The 18,761-nt window shown below is 42.6% G+C and overlaps 1 protein-coding gene and 1 non-coding gene across 3 annotated transcripts; both read left to right on the top strand.

Annotated features, from left to right (window-relative positions):
• The first annotated feature begins 10,140 nt into the window (after positions 1–10,140).
• LOC117039788 (RNA-binding motif protein, X chromosome-like) lies at positions 10,141–17,875 on the top strand. Of its 2 annotated transcripts, none has more exons than XM_033136987.1 (8): positions 10,141–10,368; positions 10,553–10,659; positions 11,370–11,538; positions 13,348–13,467; positions 14,609–14,723; positions 15,519–15,659; positions 16,686–16,786; positions 17,279–17,875. In XM_033136987.1, exons 1-8 carry the CDS (start codon positions 10,230–10,232, stop codon positions 17,587–17,589), a joined length of 1,203 nt encoding a protein of 400 aa, XP_032992878.1. In that variant the 5' UTR covers positions 10,141–10,229; the 3' UTR covers positions 17,590–17,875. The 2 variants fall into 2 exon arrangements, with proteins under 2 accessions (XP_032992878.1, XP_032992879.1); XM_033136988.1 differs by having other exon boundaries at positions 10,142–10,368; positions 15,534–15,659.
• LOC117039807 lies at positions 10,414–10,486 on the top strand. The gene has a single exon (XR_004425799.1). It is a non-coding gene; the product is annotated as a small nucleolar RNA SNORD61 (small nucleolar RNA).
• Positions 17,876–18,761: the final 886 nt, after the last annotated feature.

The following is an 18,761-nucleotide window of genomic DNA, read 5'->3' as shown; positions in this document are numbered from 1 at the left end:
ACACATACTGAAAATTGGAATTTCATAGTCCCTTGTAAGAAATTGTGGCACTACATAACCATGGCTGGCTGCACCATTGTAACATGTGATCTCTCTTTCTCTCTCACACACAGACACACATAGACACAAGACACCACTCCCAAGAACACAGTTTATTGGGGAAATCTAGACTTGTCTGCTGAAAAGGAAGTCCCATTGTGTTGGGGACGTGGAAGGAGAGAGGCAAAAGCTCCCTCAAATCAGGAACCAAACCCTGGAACGCACAGTAGGAGAGGTGGGGTGTGAGGGAAGCGATGGATACAGCCAGTGCTTTAAAAGGGAATAAAATGGCTGCTGCCTTTCTCTCTATCTGAGCTGACTCCCTGCCTGTTACGTTACGTGCGGGGAAACCGTGTGGGGTTCCTGTCTGTGTAAAGTATTCATGCTGTGCCTGCGCGCGCCTGCCTACACTCCGGTATTCATGGGTTTCTTTTCCTGAGTAATGGGCTATGTTTTTGAAGTTGCAAACAAATCAACAGGGTGACTCTTTCCTCCTCCCCCCCCTCTCTCTGCCCCCTCCTGCCTTTTCTCATCTTCCTGTTTAACTTTAAATCCTTTCTCATGTGGACAGACACCTTTGGGAAGCGTTTTTGCCCTTTCAGCTCCTTTCCCCTGGAATTATAGTATTGTAGAGTTTGAAGGGACCCTGTTGAGGATCATCTAGTCCAGGCACGTCCAACTCACAAGAGACTGTGATCTACTCCCAGTATAAATTTTTTGGAACTGATCTACCCATGAAGGCGGTGGGGGGTGGGAAGGCAAAGTTGTTGAGATTTTTTTAGGGGGGGAGTGCATCATCACCAAGGACAATGAAGACATCTTGCGTGCTGACTATGCTAATGGTTTATTTTTACTGCATTATGATAATTCTGTTGATGTGATACAGGATGAAACTTGTTGTGTTGTGAATACTAACAAGGTTTTACATGCAGGTTGTTTACATGATTTCCATCGCAAATTGGTCAGCTGAACTTCGAAGCAGTGTCCAAAATGCCAGAAATGGTCAAAGGAATGACCATTAAGCCCTGCAAGTATCACATGAAGTGTAAGTCCTGTGCAGCAAACAAGGTTAAAATGGCTGCAAAGGGTAAGGTATGTGGTAGGCAAGCTACAGAACCATACCAGGTTGTACATGCAGATCTTGTTGGTCCACTTGCACCCTCTTTAGGTGGAGCCAAGTACTTCATGGTACTAATTGATGCTTTTTCCAGGTACGTTCATGTGTTCATGCTCAAGCAGAAATCAGAAGCATTTCCTAGGTTCAAGGAATTTTGTGCATGGTTGAAAAACGTTCATGATAAGCAATTGAAATGTTTATTTACAGATCGCGGAGGATAATTCACATCTCAACAGTTTGAGGCTTTTCTGATTGAGAAGGGAATTCAGTATGACCTTTCAACTCCTAGGTCACCTTGGCAAAATGGCCTTTGTGAAAGGGCAAATCAAACATTACTGCAAGGCCTAAAAACCTTATTGCATGATGCCAATCTTCCAGAAGCTTACTGGACGGAAGCGCTCAGCTGTTTTGTTCATTCCTTTAATTGCAGATTGTCATCACCGATAGGTTGTACCCCCTATGAAAAGGTGTTTGGTAAGAAACCATACGTCAAACACATGAGGATTTTTGGTTATGACATGTGGGTTCATACACCTCAGAGCTCCAAGTTAGGCAAACGTGGTTTGCATGGTATCTTTCTAGGGTATCAGAAAGGAGCTTACAGAGTGCTGATGTCTGACACTGGTATGATTAGACTGACCAGAAGTGTTGAGTACAATGCAAAGTGGGGGGAGATTGTGGGAATTTTCCTATGTTACCCTGACACTGATGAATCTGATGGTGTGCAGGTTGCAGACACCACCCCCACTACACAAGACACTGATGAAAGCAGTGACTCTAATGATTCTGAGGATTTCAAGAGTGCTACGGCCTCTCTGAGACCCTCTGAAGGATCAGACAGAGAAATGGAGAAAGAGGAAATGAGTTTTGAAGACTTGTGTCTAGTACGCAAATCTGAAAGGGCCACAAAAGGTAAACCTCCAAAGAGATTTGCTGATGAGTTTGCTACAACAGCCATAGCAGAAACATTTGTTGCTAGTAGCTCAGAAAAAGGTTTTTGAACCTTTAAGCTTTCAAGAGATCCAATCTTTGGACTCAAAGGATGCTGAGCCTTGGCTTAATGCCATGAAGGCTGAACTTCATTCCTTAGCAAGGAACAAGACGTGGGAGCTAGTTCCAACAGTTCCAGGGATGAAACTGCTTGACAGCAAATGGGTCTTCAAAGCGAAGACTGACCAAAATGGCAAAGTAGTAAGACACAAAGCCAGATTGGTTGCCAGAGGTTTTTCACAGGTACCAGGAGAAGACTATCATGAGACCTACTCACCCACTGTGAGATATGAGAGCATTAGCTTTTGGAGGGTAGTGGGATGTGTGCCAAACTAAAATGTTAAAACATCCTCTCCATGCTGAAATGCACACAGCGCTGCAAAATAGAAAATTTCTTCAGTCTTGTGTAAAAATTCAGGATACCTTCTGAAAGGCTTATGGCTTCATATAAACAAGTTTCAACTTTCAGCATTCCACAACAGATTTAAAGCATCAAATGCATGTGAAACAGCAAAGATGGTAAGCAAAGCAAACTAGTTTTTCAGTCTAGTCAAACTGAAACCAAAACTACTGTCCTTAAATACGGTAGGACATGCTGTACATCATGGCAATGGAAGCTCTTTTAAATTTTAAATCAGCACCCAATGGAAAAACTGCTGGATAGCCTTAGGCGAAACCGTACAAATTCAACATCACCTTTACTTATCTTAGATGAAACTGTGTATGGCACAAAGCTTTTGAAAGCAACACTAAGAAAGCAACTCACTGTAGACAAACATTTCTTTAAAGGGTTGGGAGGGGTTATTTTTTGCCCAGTATATTTTGATGAAGAACTTAAAAAACAACAACTGCTTGTACTATACTAGGAAATTATGCTCAAACTTGCTGCAGAGGAGAATCTACATGTTTCTCATCATGATGTGAATACAACATTTTTGTACAGAACCTTAGGTGAATCACTTTACATGGTTCCACCTGATGGAGTACAGGTAAAACAGGGATTTGTGTGTTCTCTGAAGAAATCCCTATATGGTCTCAAGCAGAGCGCCCAATGTTTTCTCTTTCTCTAGGTTTTCAGCAAGGCAAAGCTGATCTATGTGTGTTTGTCAAAGAGGAGGGGCAAAAGAAACTGTATTGTTTATTTTATGTTAATGACATTATTTTCTTTTGGAAGGATGCCAATTTGTACAATAGCACCCTTGCTCAACTGAAGGAGCACTTTGGCATGAAGGATTTAGGTGAAGTAACCAACTATCTCTCTCTAGAGATAGAAAGAGACCAAGAAGGTAATATTTTGGTACACCAGTCACAGAAAATTGCTGATGTTAACCAAACTGAACCTGATTGATGCTAACCCTGTAGACACACCAATGACAACAGGTTATAAGGTAGATGATGCTGAAGAAGCATTTTCTGACTCTACACTTGTATGGGAAACAATCCGGAAGATATTGTCACGAGGAGATAGAGTGGCATGTCTTGGACTTCTCCCCATATCCTGGCCACGCCCCAAACTTAACGTATGTGTGGGTGTTCACTTTAAGGAAAGAGAGCTTGGATGTTTGACCACAGATGTTGCTAATTAAGATCAAGCTCTCTAGAAAAGGCAGGCATTTGGGATGGGAGAGGGAGCCTCATCACAGACCCATGGCTAGGGTGCTGTGAGTTGGTTTGTGTTTCCTCGCTACCCATTTGAGGGGCTCCTGGGAGCGGATTGGGGACATGTTGATTTGGGTATGTATGTTTTACTTTCTTCAATAAAGGTACTTTGGTTCACCTTCCACCTGCTTGGTTTAGTTGTCCTGATATCCCTGAAAAGAACCCCTGCATTTGGCAGAACAACACACACAAACACACACACCTCCCTTCCGGTGGTGCCAACGTCCCCCTGGCCTCGAATGCCCCCTGACTGCTCACCACAACCCCATTCATCTCCACCGTCACCACAGTCCTCGGTACCATCGCAATGGCAGGCAGGGGCCACGCAGCTGCTTGGCAGGAAGGGGCGCTCGCCTGGGGCGCAGCTCCGGGGACCTGAAAATGTTGGGACGGTTAATGGGGAGCCTCCAAGCCCAGAGGCAAGCTATCTGGTTGGCCAGGTTTTGGGCAGGTGGAAAAGAAAGCCTTACTTTGGGGGCCACAGTTCCTGAACTGCACGTCGTCCAGTGCCACACTTGCCACCAAGGAGAAGGTCACCTGCGGAGGGGGAGGCAGCGCTCTTGACATGCTCCGGATAAGGAGCCGTCTGGGGAGGGCGAGGAGCCCAAGACCCACCTGGAAAGCACTGCGGACTCTTTTAGCGTAGGCTAGCAGGGGGTGCCAGACCCAGGTGCCTGAGGATGAGGCTGGGCTTCGCCACAGGGGGACAATGTGGCTGCCGTGGCTCAGCTCCAAGATGAAGCTCCTGTTGAGTCCTGCAGGGGAAGGGCGGAGGGGTGAGGGACCAGGGGCATAGCTGTCAACTTTCCCTTTTTTGCGGGAAATTCCCTTATTCCAGCGCCGTTTCCCATTGCAAAAAAAGGGAAAGTTGACAGCTATGGCCGTTTCCCAATGCAAAAAAAAAGGAAGCTTGACAGCTCTGACCAGGGGTCATCTAGCCTGACCCCTGCGAGGATTGCGGGTTGCCATCTGGTCTCAGCCGCTCTCATTTTTATCGGTCAGCTGCTAGGAGTTCCAATGGGAGACAGGAAGCAGGGCACCAGTAAATTTCATGATAAGAACGATAAGGATGGTATTTCATTATGCCGGCCCTACCAGGCAGGTCACTGGTCTGGAAATCAATAAATAATAATTATATGATATCGCCACAATATGTCCTGCAGTTTAGAAACGTAATGTGTGATATCAATATGAAATTACGACAACTGTGCCGGGCGGCATTTCCTCTACACAGGGAAAAAGGCTGAGTACGTGGCTCTGCACCTGTCGGATTTTCGACCGCCAGCGCCCCAAGCTTATCTGTCTCGGCCATGCTGTACCAGGCGCGGAGGTCACAAGCTGAGGCTGTGTCACTCAGGGTCAGGGAGCGGAGTCGGGCGGGGGTGGCTCGCTGCTCCGAGGTGCTCATGTACCAGCCTGTTGGGGGTGCCAGGTCAAAGGGGTGCTCTAACTGCTAAGCAATGCTTCCCCTCCCTTCAAATGAAGCATGTTTACCCTGGTCAGTGCCCAGCGTGTGGTCGAAGGGGCCCAGCCTCTGCCCCGCCCTGGGCATCATCGGTACCCAGACATGCTGGCGTCCTCCCAGCCACAGGTGGTGCCTTCAAAGTCGCAGGCCAAGGCGGTGCCAGCCCATTCCGGTAGCCTGGAAGGAGAAGGAATCAGGCGCCCTGAGAAACTACAGTTCCCAGCATTCAGGGCACCAAGTGACCCCTGTTCCCCCCATGAGCTACAGTTCCCAGAGTTCCCTAGGAAGAGAAATAGGCTTGGGAACTAGTTCTGTCAAGGGAATCGCAACCCTCAACACCCAGAGCAAGCAATAGTTCCCAGGGTGCTTTGGGGGACATTGTGGGAACTGTAGTTTGTTCCGTTTCCCAAAGAAACCCTCTCAGAGCTATAACTCCCAGAGTTCCCTTGGGAAAGGCTGTGTGGAATATTCTCTCTCCCCCCCATAGGAAACTACAGTTCCCATGGTGCTTTGAGGGATGCCGTGATGGGTTAAATCACTCTTTGCGAGAGGAATTGAGGCATATCTCCTTGATTCCTTTGGTGACGCCAAAACTTAGCACAATGGATCTTGTCAGAGCAATCCCAGTGGTCGCAGGCGAAGTTGCAGGCGCTGGCAGTTGGGTTCCCGGAGGCGGCCCAGCTAAGAAATGGAGACCCAACTAGGAAAAAATGGGGGAAGTGCCATTAAAAGGAGAGGAAGTGTGAGATAGACAGGAAGCATCCTAGAACGGGAGAGATGGAAGGGGCCTCAAGGGTCATCTAGTCCAACCCGCTACAAGGAAGCTCAGAGCTATAATTCCCAGGACTTCTTTGGGAAATGAGAGAGGGAAGAGAGAGAAAGATAAAAAGAATAGAGAGAGGGATGGGATTTGCAGCCCCCCCCGTCTCCCTTCGTCCTCCGTCTCACCCACAGCCCAGCAGGGCACCCCACAGCACCCACAGGCACACCATCCTCACAGCAACACCCAGCAGGCTTTACCTCCACCTTATCTGCAAGCTGGCACGGTGAGGAGGGCCAAAGGCCGGCAGGGCGGAGGCAGAAACCAGTACTTTGGCCCCTGTACCCCAAAAGACGCCTGGGGGGACAGGAGCCAACCTCGTGGGGCTACCCTGGCCTCCCAGGCACTTATTCTGTTCTGGTGGAGCCTCCCGTGCCAGTGGAAGTCTACCTGGGCTGCTCCTGAGGGAGCTTGGAAACAGCGCTCGGGAAAACGTTGCGAGGAGGAGGAGGAGGAGGAGAATACCGAGGACGATGATAACAACAACAACAACAACAACAACAACAACAACGTACCAGAGAAAGGCGACAGCAACAACAACAAACAATCAGAGAAAGGCGAGGAGGATAATGCTAATAATGAGGATAATCATTAATAATAATAATGAGAAAGGCTTCTCAGGCACTGTTGCGACTCCTCCCTGAGGGGATTTTTTGGGGGGCCCTCTGGCCTTACTTCTCCGCAGGGACTCCCAACTTCTGGGGAGACCAGCGCCACCCAACGGCCAGGCTAGGCCCGACTGCCCTCAACCAACATGGCGGCGGTGGCGCGTCTTCTGTCCTTTCTTCCTCCCTCCGGTCCGTTTGCCTCTTTCCAGTCACGCTGTCCTCGTCCAAAATGGCCACCCTAGGACCCCCTCGCTCAACACACGCGCACAGCAGCAACATCAACAATAAAGGGAGGGTGTTGCCGCGGGCGCCATTTTTGGAGAGGGAAATATTCGCGAAGTGGCGGGGGGGGGGGGGGGAATCTCGGCAGCAATAGGTCGGCCTTTTCGTTATTTTGGCCAATCATAGGTCGGGTTGTGGGCGGGGCCAGCCACTTGGCGCTTTTTCTCCGCCGAGTTTCCTGCGCCTTTTAGAAGACACCTGAGGGAAGCCTGTAAGTTTTGTCGTGTTTTTTTATACTGTATTCTGGTGGGAGCCACCTACAGTGGGTTCGAAATAATAATATATTATTGTTATCATTAATTTTGAAATTATTGTTGTTGTTATAAAAGGATTAGGGAAGTTTGTAATTATGTTTTGTCGTGCTTTTAATATTCTGTTGGGAGCCGCCCACAGTGGCTTGGAAATAACAATAAATTATTATTTGAGTAATTCAGATTTATAAAGTAGGAATAATTAATATTTATAAACCAGCAACTTCACACCAGTTTTGGAAACTAGCAGCCGTTTGTAATGTTAAGAGAGGTGCTCTAAAGAAAAGCACTTTCTACATTCAGTTACAGCTGTGTTGGTGTGCTGTAGTCGCAAAATAAAAAAATTCCTTCCAGTAGCACCTTAGAGACCAACTAAGTTAGTTCTTGGTATGAGCTTTCGTGTCATACCAAGAACTAACTTAGTTGGTCTCTAAGGTGTTACTGGAAAGAATTTTTTTACTTTCTACATTCGTGAGCCTTCAGAGTAGGCTCATATTTTTTCCCCTGCCTTGAGGTATAAATGTTGTTACAATCACCCCGAGAACTTCAGGCCTGCTCCTGACTGTCGAAATGCTCCTGGGGAGGCTGTAAGCAGCACTTCCTCTGCTCTCGGTCAGCAAAAGGCAAGGTTTGCTTCGTGGCATAATTTAACTTGCAGCTGGGGCATTCCATGAAAAGTGGTCCTGTGGTCTAAAATATTAAAATTAAAGATAAAATTCCAAAAAAAATATTTTATGTAGTTGAAAGTGTATATTTTGTTAAAATGACAATATAATTTGATATAAAGAAAATTGGGGGAGTGAAAATTGGAAATAACTGTATAAGTTCAGAAAGTCACTTTTTAAAATGAAATCTTAATGATGAGTTCATGTTTTTTCAAAAAAATGCAATAAACATAATAAATAATAAAATATTAACATATATCATAACAAGTATATCTGTTCTGCCAAAAAATATTTGGCAGAAAAATATTTTTGATTTTGATTAAATTTTGTCCATGTTAAAGTGACTGGTTCTGGCTTCCAGTGTCACACACGTCACAATAAGTTAATATTTTTTATCTAATAACTTAGCCATGAACTTCACCATGCTGAATTTTTTTAATAAGCTTATTAAACTTAAAAACACTAAAAAAAACTTGGATTTTTTTTTTTTTGAAAATAAATAAATAAATATTGGGCTTTTTAAATTTAGTTACAGGTGGGTAGCCGTGTTGGTCTGCCATAGTCAAAACAAAATAAAAAATTCTTTCCAGTAGCACCTTCTGTTTCAGTGTATCTGAAGAAGTGTGCATGCACACGAAAGCTCATACCAAGAACAAACTTAGTTGGTCTCCAAGGTGCTACTGGAAAGAATTTTTTATTTTGTTTTTAAATTTAGTCACACACGTCGCCATTTGTGACATGTGTGACTGTGACGTGTGTGACAGGAGCATTTTTTTAAATTAAAAATGCAAATACATACATGTAAATAATAAAATATTAACGTAGATAATAGTACATCTGTTATGGCAAACAAATATTTGACAGGAAAATTTATTAGATTATGATTAAGCTTTGCAGTATTTTGCTCCATAATTTGGCATCAAAGGGCTAACTGTGACTGTGCCATCTTCAAAACATCACAAAAAAATTATACTCCATCAATATTCATCTGCTGATCAAATATTTTTTTCTGTTGAGTAACAATTCACAAATTTGAATTTGCATTTGCAAGTCAAGGTAAGAGTAGTATGCTTAAAAATAAATAAATAATGTTAAATGTGGAAGGCCAAAATTAATTTGTCCAAAATTAATTCACTTTGCCAGAGAACTGTATATATTTGAAAGTAAAGTGAATGTGTTCGATTGAACTAATGCAATGCTATTTTTGGTTCAGTAACTGTAAATAAAATAAGGCTGTTCTACAAGTTGTGCAAACATTAAAGATGGTTTTTGTGTCCAATTCCACTTTTATGTTAATGTTTATTAATTTGTTGACCTCAATCTGTAAAAAGATGAACAATTATCCACACAAATGATATTTTTAAGGGTTTCATTAGAAAAAAATTCATATGCGGTCACACACGTCACGTTAAATGTCACACACGTCACAGTACTATTTATTGTTTTTTAGCCTAAGTATTGCTACTTCATATTCCTAAAACCCCTCTTTTGGAGTTGCACATATATGGCTTAATTCTAATCATTTTTATTTCCATGAATGTTACAAGAATTCACAGAAATATTCAAAGAACTTGAGAGGGAAAAACATTTGCAAAATGGTCACACATGTCACGCAAAATTAAAAATTTGTATCTCTATTCAGGCAACATAAAAAATATTCCAAATCAAATTAATTATATCTTAAGACATAAATGACAGATGTCAATTAATTGCTTTCGAACCAGCAGTTGTTTTAGGGTCAAAATAATTACAAATGTACCAAAAACGTTGTCTGAATGTCACACACGTCACGGTGAAATGCCCCAGCTGCATACCTAAATAGCCTTAAAAGTGCCATTTAAGAGTGCAACATCTAGCTGTGCTGTGGACACAAAGGTTGTGAGGCTGATACCTGTAAGGGACACCTGCTAATTTCTGCCTTGTAGCAGGTTGGACTGGATGACCCTTGGGGTCCCTCCCCGATATGATGGTGGGCGGGTGGGTGAGTATATATGATTCTTTGGAAAGTGCTTCAGAAAGAATAAACAGAAATAGCATTCCTTTAAGTTAGTTGTATGATGGGAAAGTATTCCTATGCCCCACTAATAACCCAGAGATGCATTTTAAATAAAAGCACACATTCTACTCATGTAAAAACACGCTGATTCCCGGACCATCCGTGGGTCAGATTGAGAAGGCAGTTGGGCCGCATATGGCCCATAGGCCTTAGGTTGCCTACCGCTGCCCTAATCAGTTTTTTCAATATCTGCATATTGTTGTCTGAGGAATTATCCTGTTGTTTTGTCAAATATTTCCAGAGGACACAAGCTTCTCCCCTGTTTCAAGTTAAATGTATGTTGTTCCAGATCCCAAACTGTGTCAAAATGGTTGAAGCAGATCGTCCTGGCAAGCTGTTCATTGGTAGGCTGAATACAGAGACTAATGAGAAGGCTCTTGAATCTGTCTTTGGCAAATATGGCCATATAGTAGAGGGTAAGCACACAGCCTTTTTAGAGCATAATATTAAGTTAAAGGTCTGCTTTGATGAACTTAACAGCTTTGATCAGTTGAAGTGATAGCGCTTATACGTCCTCTAAGAAGTTCTGAACAGGCTTGTGTACAACTTGGGATACGTCGTTCTGTGATGAAGTGGAATAACACTTTTGTCTTTCTTCAGTTCTCCTTATGAAAGACCGCGAAACCAACAAATCAAGAGGGTTTGCTTTTGTTACCTTTGAGAGTCCAGCAGATGCCAAGGATGCTGCCAGAGATATGAATGGAAAGGTAGGAAGTAATGTGTTAATTGCAGAGTGTCAAGCTGAGGGTGATCGGATTGATTGGTTGACAGAGTTGCTTTTATTCAGTTAATGAGACAAATTCAGTGATGTGTTATAATGGAGTGAATGCTTGGGTAATAGCATTTAGGGATGCTAAGGGAATTTGTTTAAGGATGTTAAGGGTTAGCTTTAAGACAAATAAAGCTTGATGGCATATTTTCTTCAAGAATGCTAGTACGGGCATTCTATGGGCTACTCTTAAATTAAGAATGAAACTGGATGTCTCAAGAAGTGCCAAAATAATACAGCATTGCTTCCTGATTGCGATGGCTCAGTCAGTTAGTCCTAGAAAATACCTGTAGTGATTGTTGCTTTTTAATAACATGTACATCATGGCAAAACCTTTGTTTCTGAAAATTGGTTTGAATGCACTTGGAAACTAAAGATCTACAAGAATTGTATGTAAACAAATAAGATTGACATACTGAAAGCATGTAGCTGTAGAATATGGGTGTTCAATTTTTAAGTTGACCTTGGTTGGTTAAATCCTAGAGTGGCTTACAAAATGGGGTTAAAACAATATATTCATTTTTAAAATTAGGTTTTTTATCTGCATAATACCAAACCAAACGTATTTGCCAGAAACCAGAACTGAGGAACTCTGTCCTACAAAAAGAAGCATTTGCAATTAATGCTGAGTTAGATTCTTTTGTTCAGTCTTTAGATGGAAGATCAATTAAAGTTGAACAAGCTACCCAGCCATCCTTTGAAACCTGTAGACGTGGGCCCCCTCCCCCTCCAAGGAGCAGAGGTCCTCCAAGAGGTTTTAGAGGCGGAAGAGGTGGAAGTGGAACACAGGGTCCTCCTTCAAGAGGGAGTTATTTGGGTATGTGTGTTTTCCCATGTGTAATTGAGCAGCATACAAGACACTGCATAGAGAATGCTGGTTTACAACCTACTCTCAAAGTCAAGACACAATTAGGACGGTGCAATATCTGGTTTTCAACATTTTTATATATCAGCTGCTAAATATCGTGATATATTGATGCATTCCAAACATCATGATCTATCTCAGCTGCTGCTTCTCTCCACCTTCAGTGCCCTGAAGTTAAGTAAGGCCCCATATTGCCTTAAACTGCTTGGCTGAGGGGCAAGAAGCCCCTCAAAATGTCTGAAACAGATATGAATGCCATACTGGTTTCAGACAATTTACCAATATATCACCCAGCTCTAGACACAATACAAATGATGAATTTCTGGTGGTTATTTTTGTTGGATTTCTGTTTCTGCCACTGTGCAGTTTTCTGGAGTCACAGTTTACATATTCCAGCACAGATTGTTGGAAATCACACAGGGAGACGGATGTTTATGTTACTGGTTTCCTGTTTCTTTGTTCCTTCTTCTTTGGCTGTTCTCACAGAGAGCAGAGATGTCTTTATTCTGTCCTACGTAGTTCGAAATAAATTAGCAAAGTACAGTGGTACCTCGGGTTAAGTACTTAATTCTTTCTGGAGGTCCATTCTTAACCTGAAACTGTTCTTAACCTGAAGCACCACTTTAGCTAAAAGCACCACTCCTGCTGCCGCTGCGCCTCCAGAGCACAATTTCTGTTCTTAAGTGGAGTTCTTAACCTGAAGCTTACTTAACCTGAAGTGTACTTAACCCGAGGTACCACTGTAGTACATATCTCTGGCTCATTCCGCTGTGTTATGTTATTTACTCTGCGTGTATCGGAGAACGGGCCTGATGCCTCACAGAGACAAGACTGGACGTGTTCCTGATTTATGGCCAGGGAGTCGCCATTCTTTCCCGGTCATGCCCGACCATTTTAGCCCCTTTGGAAGTTTGGGAAAAGATTGTCATCCTGCTGTTTCACAGGATGAATGCTGTTCTTGTGTTTGATGTACTCAAGTATAGAGATGAAGCTAGCAAACTTGTAGGCTTGCTTAAAACATTGAGATGTATTTTGGAAATTGGTCCAGGGGTTAATCTCATGTTAAGCAAATTGGCGATTTGCCTTAACTGAAATTTTGCAAGTTTAGGCAGAAATTATTCAATCGGTGTTTTGATGTTCTTCTTCAATCAGTGTTTTGATGTTTTTTGATGTTGAAACAGTTTACACTGCTCCACACAGTTGGTTTTTTTTAATGTCTTTAAACAAAGGTGAGTTTCTTCGTATTTGCGTATAAGCTATTGACAGCGATTCTTGCTGTTTATAGCTGTCCTGCATTAATTGCTGTTTTGAGATTAAACAGTAAATAGCAATTTGAATCTTTTGTACTCCATGGTCTTGCTTTGTTGAACTCCAAATTTTAGAATTGAAGGTTTGATTTGATTGAAATTTGTCTTCTAATTTTCCCACAACAAATGTTGAGTTCAAAGGGGGTCACAAAATTCACAGTAACATTAAAAAACAAGTATTGCAATCCCTGTAATAACAAACACAGCAGCAAATAAATAAACAACAAACTCATGAAAACAGAACAATAAAATCATAGTAATTCAAATTATCGGAAAGAGCTGCTAAGAATCAGTTCTGTTCCAAATGACATTCTCTCTCTGGGAAGGGACGGTGCAGGAATGTTCTGTGTGTATCATGGGCACTGCCACAGTGTTACATTGTGCTCCCAGTGACGCAGATCTGTCTGAGGAATCCTGTTTCTGCTATCTAGCTGACACATTGCTGCTGTTCTAGGTTCTTCTAGAGGCCCTCTACCGATGAAAAGGGGTCCACCCCCACGTAGCGGTGGCCCACTACCTAAAAGACCTGCTCCTTCTGGACCTGTTCGTAGCAGTAGTGGAATGGGAGGCAGAGGTAATTTTTTTTATCACTTTGACGCCAAACAACATGTAAATGTAATAAAGTATTTTTTTTTAATTGTCAGTTGCATGGATCCACAAATTTGTGGTGGTTGGAGAAAGGCTTTTACAGCTGTGCTGAGTTTTACTGGCACTCAGAAATAGCAAGGTAGTTGTGCTGCTTCCAGGACCCTCCAGCAGTGCTATGTTGGGAGCAAGTCCCCGCTAGTGTCTCTGTGTTAGGGCAGATACCCCTTGCTGGATTAAGAGGTGTGAATTGACACTCCTTAGTTATGCTGGATGACTGCGGTGTTCAGCATATCTCCACATGTGAGTCCTCTGCAACACATTTGAAAAGGATTCTTGAGTTGTAGAATATGTCATGTGACAATGACACATGAGAGCAGAAGCAGCAAAGCAGGCTGGGAAGTGCTGGGACTGCACAGTCATTCGGGCCTACTAAAGTTATTCAGGCCTAACTGCTAACTGAGATGGTTGGACAGTATTCTCGAAGCGACTGACATGAGTTTGGCCAAACTGCGGGAGGCAGTGGAGGATAGGGGTGCCTGGCGTGCTCTGGCCCATGGGGTCACGAAGAGTCGGACTCGACTGAACGAATAAACAACAACAACTGCTAACTGTTGAGTCACTCTGACATGTGACTCATTCTCCTTATAAGTAGCAGCCATTTTCTCTCTGTGTTCTCAGTAAGATTTCAGTCAGAGTCAGTCTGCCTCAGTTGTGAGCAGAGTCAGTATGTAATCTCAGTCATACTGTTTGGAACCATGTTGTTTATGAAGAAGTTTACTTTAACTCAGTAAAGCTCTTATTCTTTCACCGAAAAACTCTGCATTATTAATTTACGCTGCGTGACAGAATATGGGCTAAATACTCACTAGTCAACCCTTGTTGATGTATGCTTAATTTGACTAGGCCTCTGTTTGGAAGAACTGAAACCAACTTTTCTTTAAGTATAATGTACTTTGCTATCTCTTCATCTTGCTGATAGAGGTTGTATTGAACTTAAACCACCACAGAAAAGTTTGATCCAGTATGGTGTGGTCTTAGCTCATGGTGGGAACAACTTTCTCTACTAATACCTTGTTTTCAGAAGGCTTTATTTCAAAAATATTTCATTTTCTGCTTGATTACTTAAGCACCCCTTTCACGCGGTAGAGACAGTTATGGAGGACCGCCATGCAGAGAACCACTGCCATCACGAAGAGATGTCTACCTGTCTCCAAGAGAGGATGGTTACAGTACTAAAGACAGGTAAAATCAAACCCTGTTGGATATTTTTCAGATCAAGGAACTTAATTATTGAACTTACTGCATTTTGATTGCAGAAGCAGTGATTTAATGGAAAGGGACATTTTGATTTGTTCTGGCAAATCAGTGAGGAGATAATGAGGCTTTTGGTGTTTACTGTTTTTGAACAATGCATAAAGGAAGAAAGAGGAGAATCAAAGTGGCTGGATATTTTCTTTCTTTTAATTGAATTTGTACTTAATGCTAGCCATTTAAATTGTAGCAATTGATTGTAGAATTAGTGTATTTCTTGTTTAAAGCTAAAAGCTAATCAGAGATGTCAACTCAGGTTTCTGCAACCAAAGTTTAAGATGCTAGTGGCTACACCACCTTTTGAAGTTCAGTATTCTGTGACTTGTCAGACAAGCATAATTAGATGTTACACCATGGGTAGGCAAACTAAGGCCCAGGGGCCGGATCCGGCCCAGTTGCCTTCTAAATCCGGCCCGCAGACGGTCCGGGAATCAGCGTGTTTTTACATGACTAGAATGTGTCCTTTTATTTAAAATGCATCTCTGAGTTATTTGTGGGGCATAGGAATTCGTTCATCCCACCCCCCAAAAAAGTCCGACCCCCCACAAGGTCTGAGGGACAGTGGACCGGCCCCCTGCTGAAAAAGTTTGCTGACCCCTGTGTTACACTATGTCTCCTCCACTTTGTGGTAGGGTGTCTGCTGCTGCATTAGGACTCTGCTTGAGCGTATGGCTGTGAGCTGTTATGAGGAGCTCCTGCACTTCACTACCAGAAAAAATACTTTAGTTTTCATTTCCATAGCTATTCAAGTCGGGACTATCCAAGCTCCAGAGACACAAGAGATTATGCTCCACCTCCAAGAGATTATGCCTACCGTGACTATGGTCATTCCCGTTCACGTGACGAGTATCCCTCAAGAGGTTACAGGTACTTAACGTTCACTTTTGTGTATTCTCAAACAAATCTTTTAATATTTCATTCAACAAGTTAGTCAAGCTTATGATAAGCACAATAATATAGCAAGTGTCTTGTGGCACCTTGAGCCAGAATGTTTGGTGGACTACAGTCCTTTTCATCAGACACTTTTGAAGTCTTATCATACCTACATGCAACTAAGGATAGTACTTCATGTGTCAGGTGAAGTGGACTATGGTCCATGGAAGCTTATGCCATAATAAATCTGTTTATATTTAAGGTGCAACAAGAACATGTATATCCCTCTTACGTTACAGAAGAGAAACCAAATTGCCATACCTCACATGAACAATTGTTGGCTTTCTTTAAGCCGTTCTAAAAACACTAGCCAGCCATGTGAAGGTGGATAATGTAGGTCTATAGGAAGCTATATGTCATTATTTTCTATAGCACCATCTATGTTTATCAGGGATGGGGCAGACTTCAGGCTTGTGGAATATACTTTATTTGGAACTAAAACCTAGGAATCTTATTAACAGGAGCCTAGTGTAAATGATGTACTTGGAATTAAAGAATTTTGAGCCAAGGAGTTCAACTGAACAGCGCTCATGTCCTACACACACATCCATTAATGGTTGCCACAAGCTTTCTAAATTTTGCTGCTATAATTGGGAGTCACAAATCCTTGCTGATCTACTAATAGATCCAGATCTATCTTCTGACTACCACCCCTGGCATTCATGATGCTCTGCAAAGAACAGCATTGGCTAGTTCTTACCCCAAGGGACTTACGTAGACACAAAGGAAATAGTGGGGAGGGTAATTGAGGCAAGGATAGATAGATCTTTGATTATTTTAGTTATGTGTACTTAGACTGAGTCAGGCAGGGTATTGGGACTAAAGGGTGGGTCATCTCAAAACCACCTGGATGGGAGACTACTTGGGAACCAAATCTAAGATTCTTTTGAGGAAGAACAGGGTATAAGTGAAAGGGCTACCTTACTCTGTGCAAAAGTCACCTGTACTAAACCCCAGCAGTTATTCCTCTTACAGCAAACGTGATGGCTATGGAGGGCATGACCGGGACTACTCTGATCACCCAAGTGGGGGCTCATACCGACATTCCTATGAGAGTTATGGTAAGTGCTTATTTTGAAGGTCTTAAGGAACTCAGTAGGCCTCACTCTTGATGTAATAGACTGCATCTACTTAAATGGGGACTTGGCATTCTGGGCTTGTCCACTGCAGTGAAAATACACCGTTACTTCATTTTTAACAAAATGATTGAATTACAGTTCCCATAAACTGACAAAGCAAAAGTTCAACTGTTCTGAATTGCATCTATCACTGGGAAAAATAGTGGAATTTCTGCTGTAAAAATAGCAAGCTGTTCTGGAATAATCCCAAAAAGAGCTGCCTTGAGAAATATCATTGTCTTCAAACAGCCTTTATTTCGTTCACTACCCGATACTCCCCTGCCAAGTGTCCCAACATGTCAGATTATATTAAAACTTCCAGTTAATACAAAAGAGTAACAGACACCATTGATACAAATTCTTTTAAACTCAGATGTAAAGTTGTGGTTATATGATTTATAGTGTTGTCCTATTACCTGACCATTGAACCTGCAGGTAACTCACGTAGTGCTCCACCTGCACGAGGGCCCCCTCCATCTTATGGTGGAAGCAGTCGCTATGACGATTATGGGAGCACCCGAGATGGGCATGGTGGAAGTCGAGAAAGTTACTCAAGCAGCAGAAGTGATGTCTACTCAAGTGGCCGTGATCGTGTGGGAAGACAAGACAGAGGCCTCCCCCCTTCTATGGAAAGGGGTTATGCTCCTCCACGTGATTCTTCCAGCAGCTCCAGTCGTGGAGCACCCAGAGGTGGTGGCCATGGAGGTAGCCGCTCTGATAGAGGTGGAGGCCGAAGCAGATACTGAGACCTTTTAAAGAGCTGGACCATATCAGTTCTTTCCTCCAACAAATGGAATGTGGAAGTTCTATCCTCACTCTAGAGGCCTACTGAAACATTTGTTTTGCTTTTTTATTGTTGCTTATTAAGTTCCCCTCCATTACTTAATTTTTTTTTGTGAGGAGAAAGTAAACTTGTTTTAATTTCATTTCAAAATTGTTAATATTTCTCTCAGAAAGCAGATGTTAATGTATGACATTTTTGGCCTGTGTACTAGTGGTGTAACTTTTTTAAGTAAAGGTTAACCCTGAAATACAACACTCTCCCCTCATCCATGAAACCGTCAACCCTAAGGCTTCCCGTACAGCGTGCAGCCATCTAAAATGGCCATGGATTGTTCTACACATGCAAACGTGTGCCTTCTTTCTAGGCAAACCCATTTTAGCTTTTGGAGGGTAGTGGGATGTGTGCCAAACTAAAATGTTAAAACATCCTCTCCATGCTGAAATGCACACAGCGCTGCAAAATAGAAAATTTCTTCAGTCTTGTGTAAAAATTCAGGATACCATTCAGTCATTAAATCAAAACGACATACGGATAATGCTGAATGTACGTTGTGCCTTTCTACATATTTCATTTGGGGGTTTGCGAGAACCTCACCCCCCCCCCCCCCCCCCAAATAACATTAACCTGTAGTAAGCAAGCTACAAATCTGTAAGTAAGAGGTTTGGCCAGTTCCATCAAAGAAGCTGCAAAACGGTACTTGCTCTTACTGTTTCAAATTTTTGCAATCCTGTAGTGTCTCATTTTTAAAGGAATATCTTTGACTCCAAAGGCAAAATGGAGAAAATAAGATAAGCAAAGAAGTCTTTCTCTCCAACTTCTGAAAGGCTTATGGCTTCATATAAACAAGTTTCAACTTTCAGCATTCCACAACAGATTTAAAGCATCAAATGCATGTGAAACAGCAAAGATGGTAAGCAAAGCAAACTAGTTTTTCAGTCTAGTCAAACTGAAACCAAAACTACTGTCCTTAAATACGGTAGGACATGCTGTACATCATGGCAATGGAAGCTCTTTTAAATTTTAAATCAGCACCCAATGGAAAAACTGCTGGATAGCCTTAGGCGAAACCGTACAAATTCAACATCACCTTTACTTATCTTAGATGAAACTGTGTATGGCACAAAGCTTTTGAAA

This window comes from Lacerta agilis, chromosome W (assembly GCF_009819535.1).
Source record: "Lacerta agilis isolate rLacAgi1 chromosome W, rLacAgi1.pri, whole genome shotgun sequence".
Taxonomy (NCBI): Eukaryota; Metazoa; Chordata; class Lepidosauria; order Squamata; family Lacertidae; genus Lacerta; species Lacerta agilis.
Note: the sequence above shows the minus strand (reverse complement) of the source record. Positions and strands in the feature narration are given on the sequence as shown.

Bases quoted from the DNA above. Each gene is read 5' to 3' on its own strand.
- LOC117039788 (XM_033136987.1), top strand. From the start codon at position 10,230: ATGTTGTTCCAGATCCCAAACTGTGTCAAAATGGTTGAAGCAGATCGT. The intron at 14,724-15,518 runs GTAAAATCAAAC...AAAATACTTTAG, and splicing joins GGTTACAGTACTAAAGACAG to TTTTCATTTCCATAGCTATT. The intron at 16,787-17,278 runs GTAAGTGCTTAT...TTGAACCTGCAG, and splicing joins ACATTCCTATGAGAGTTATG to GTAACTCACGTAGTGCTCCA.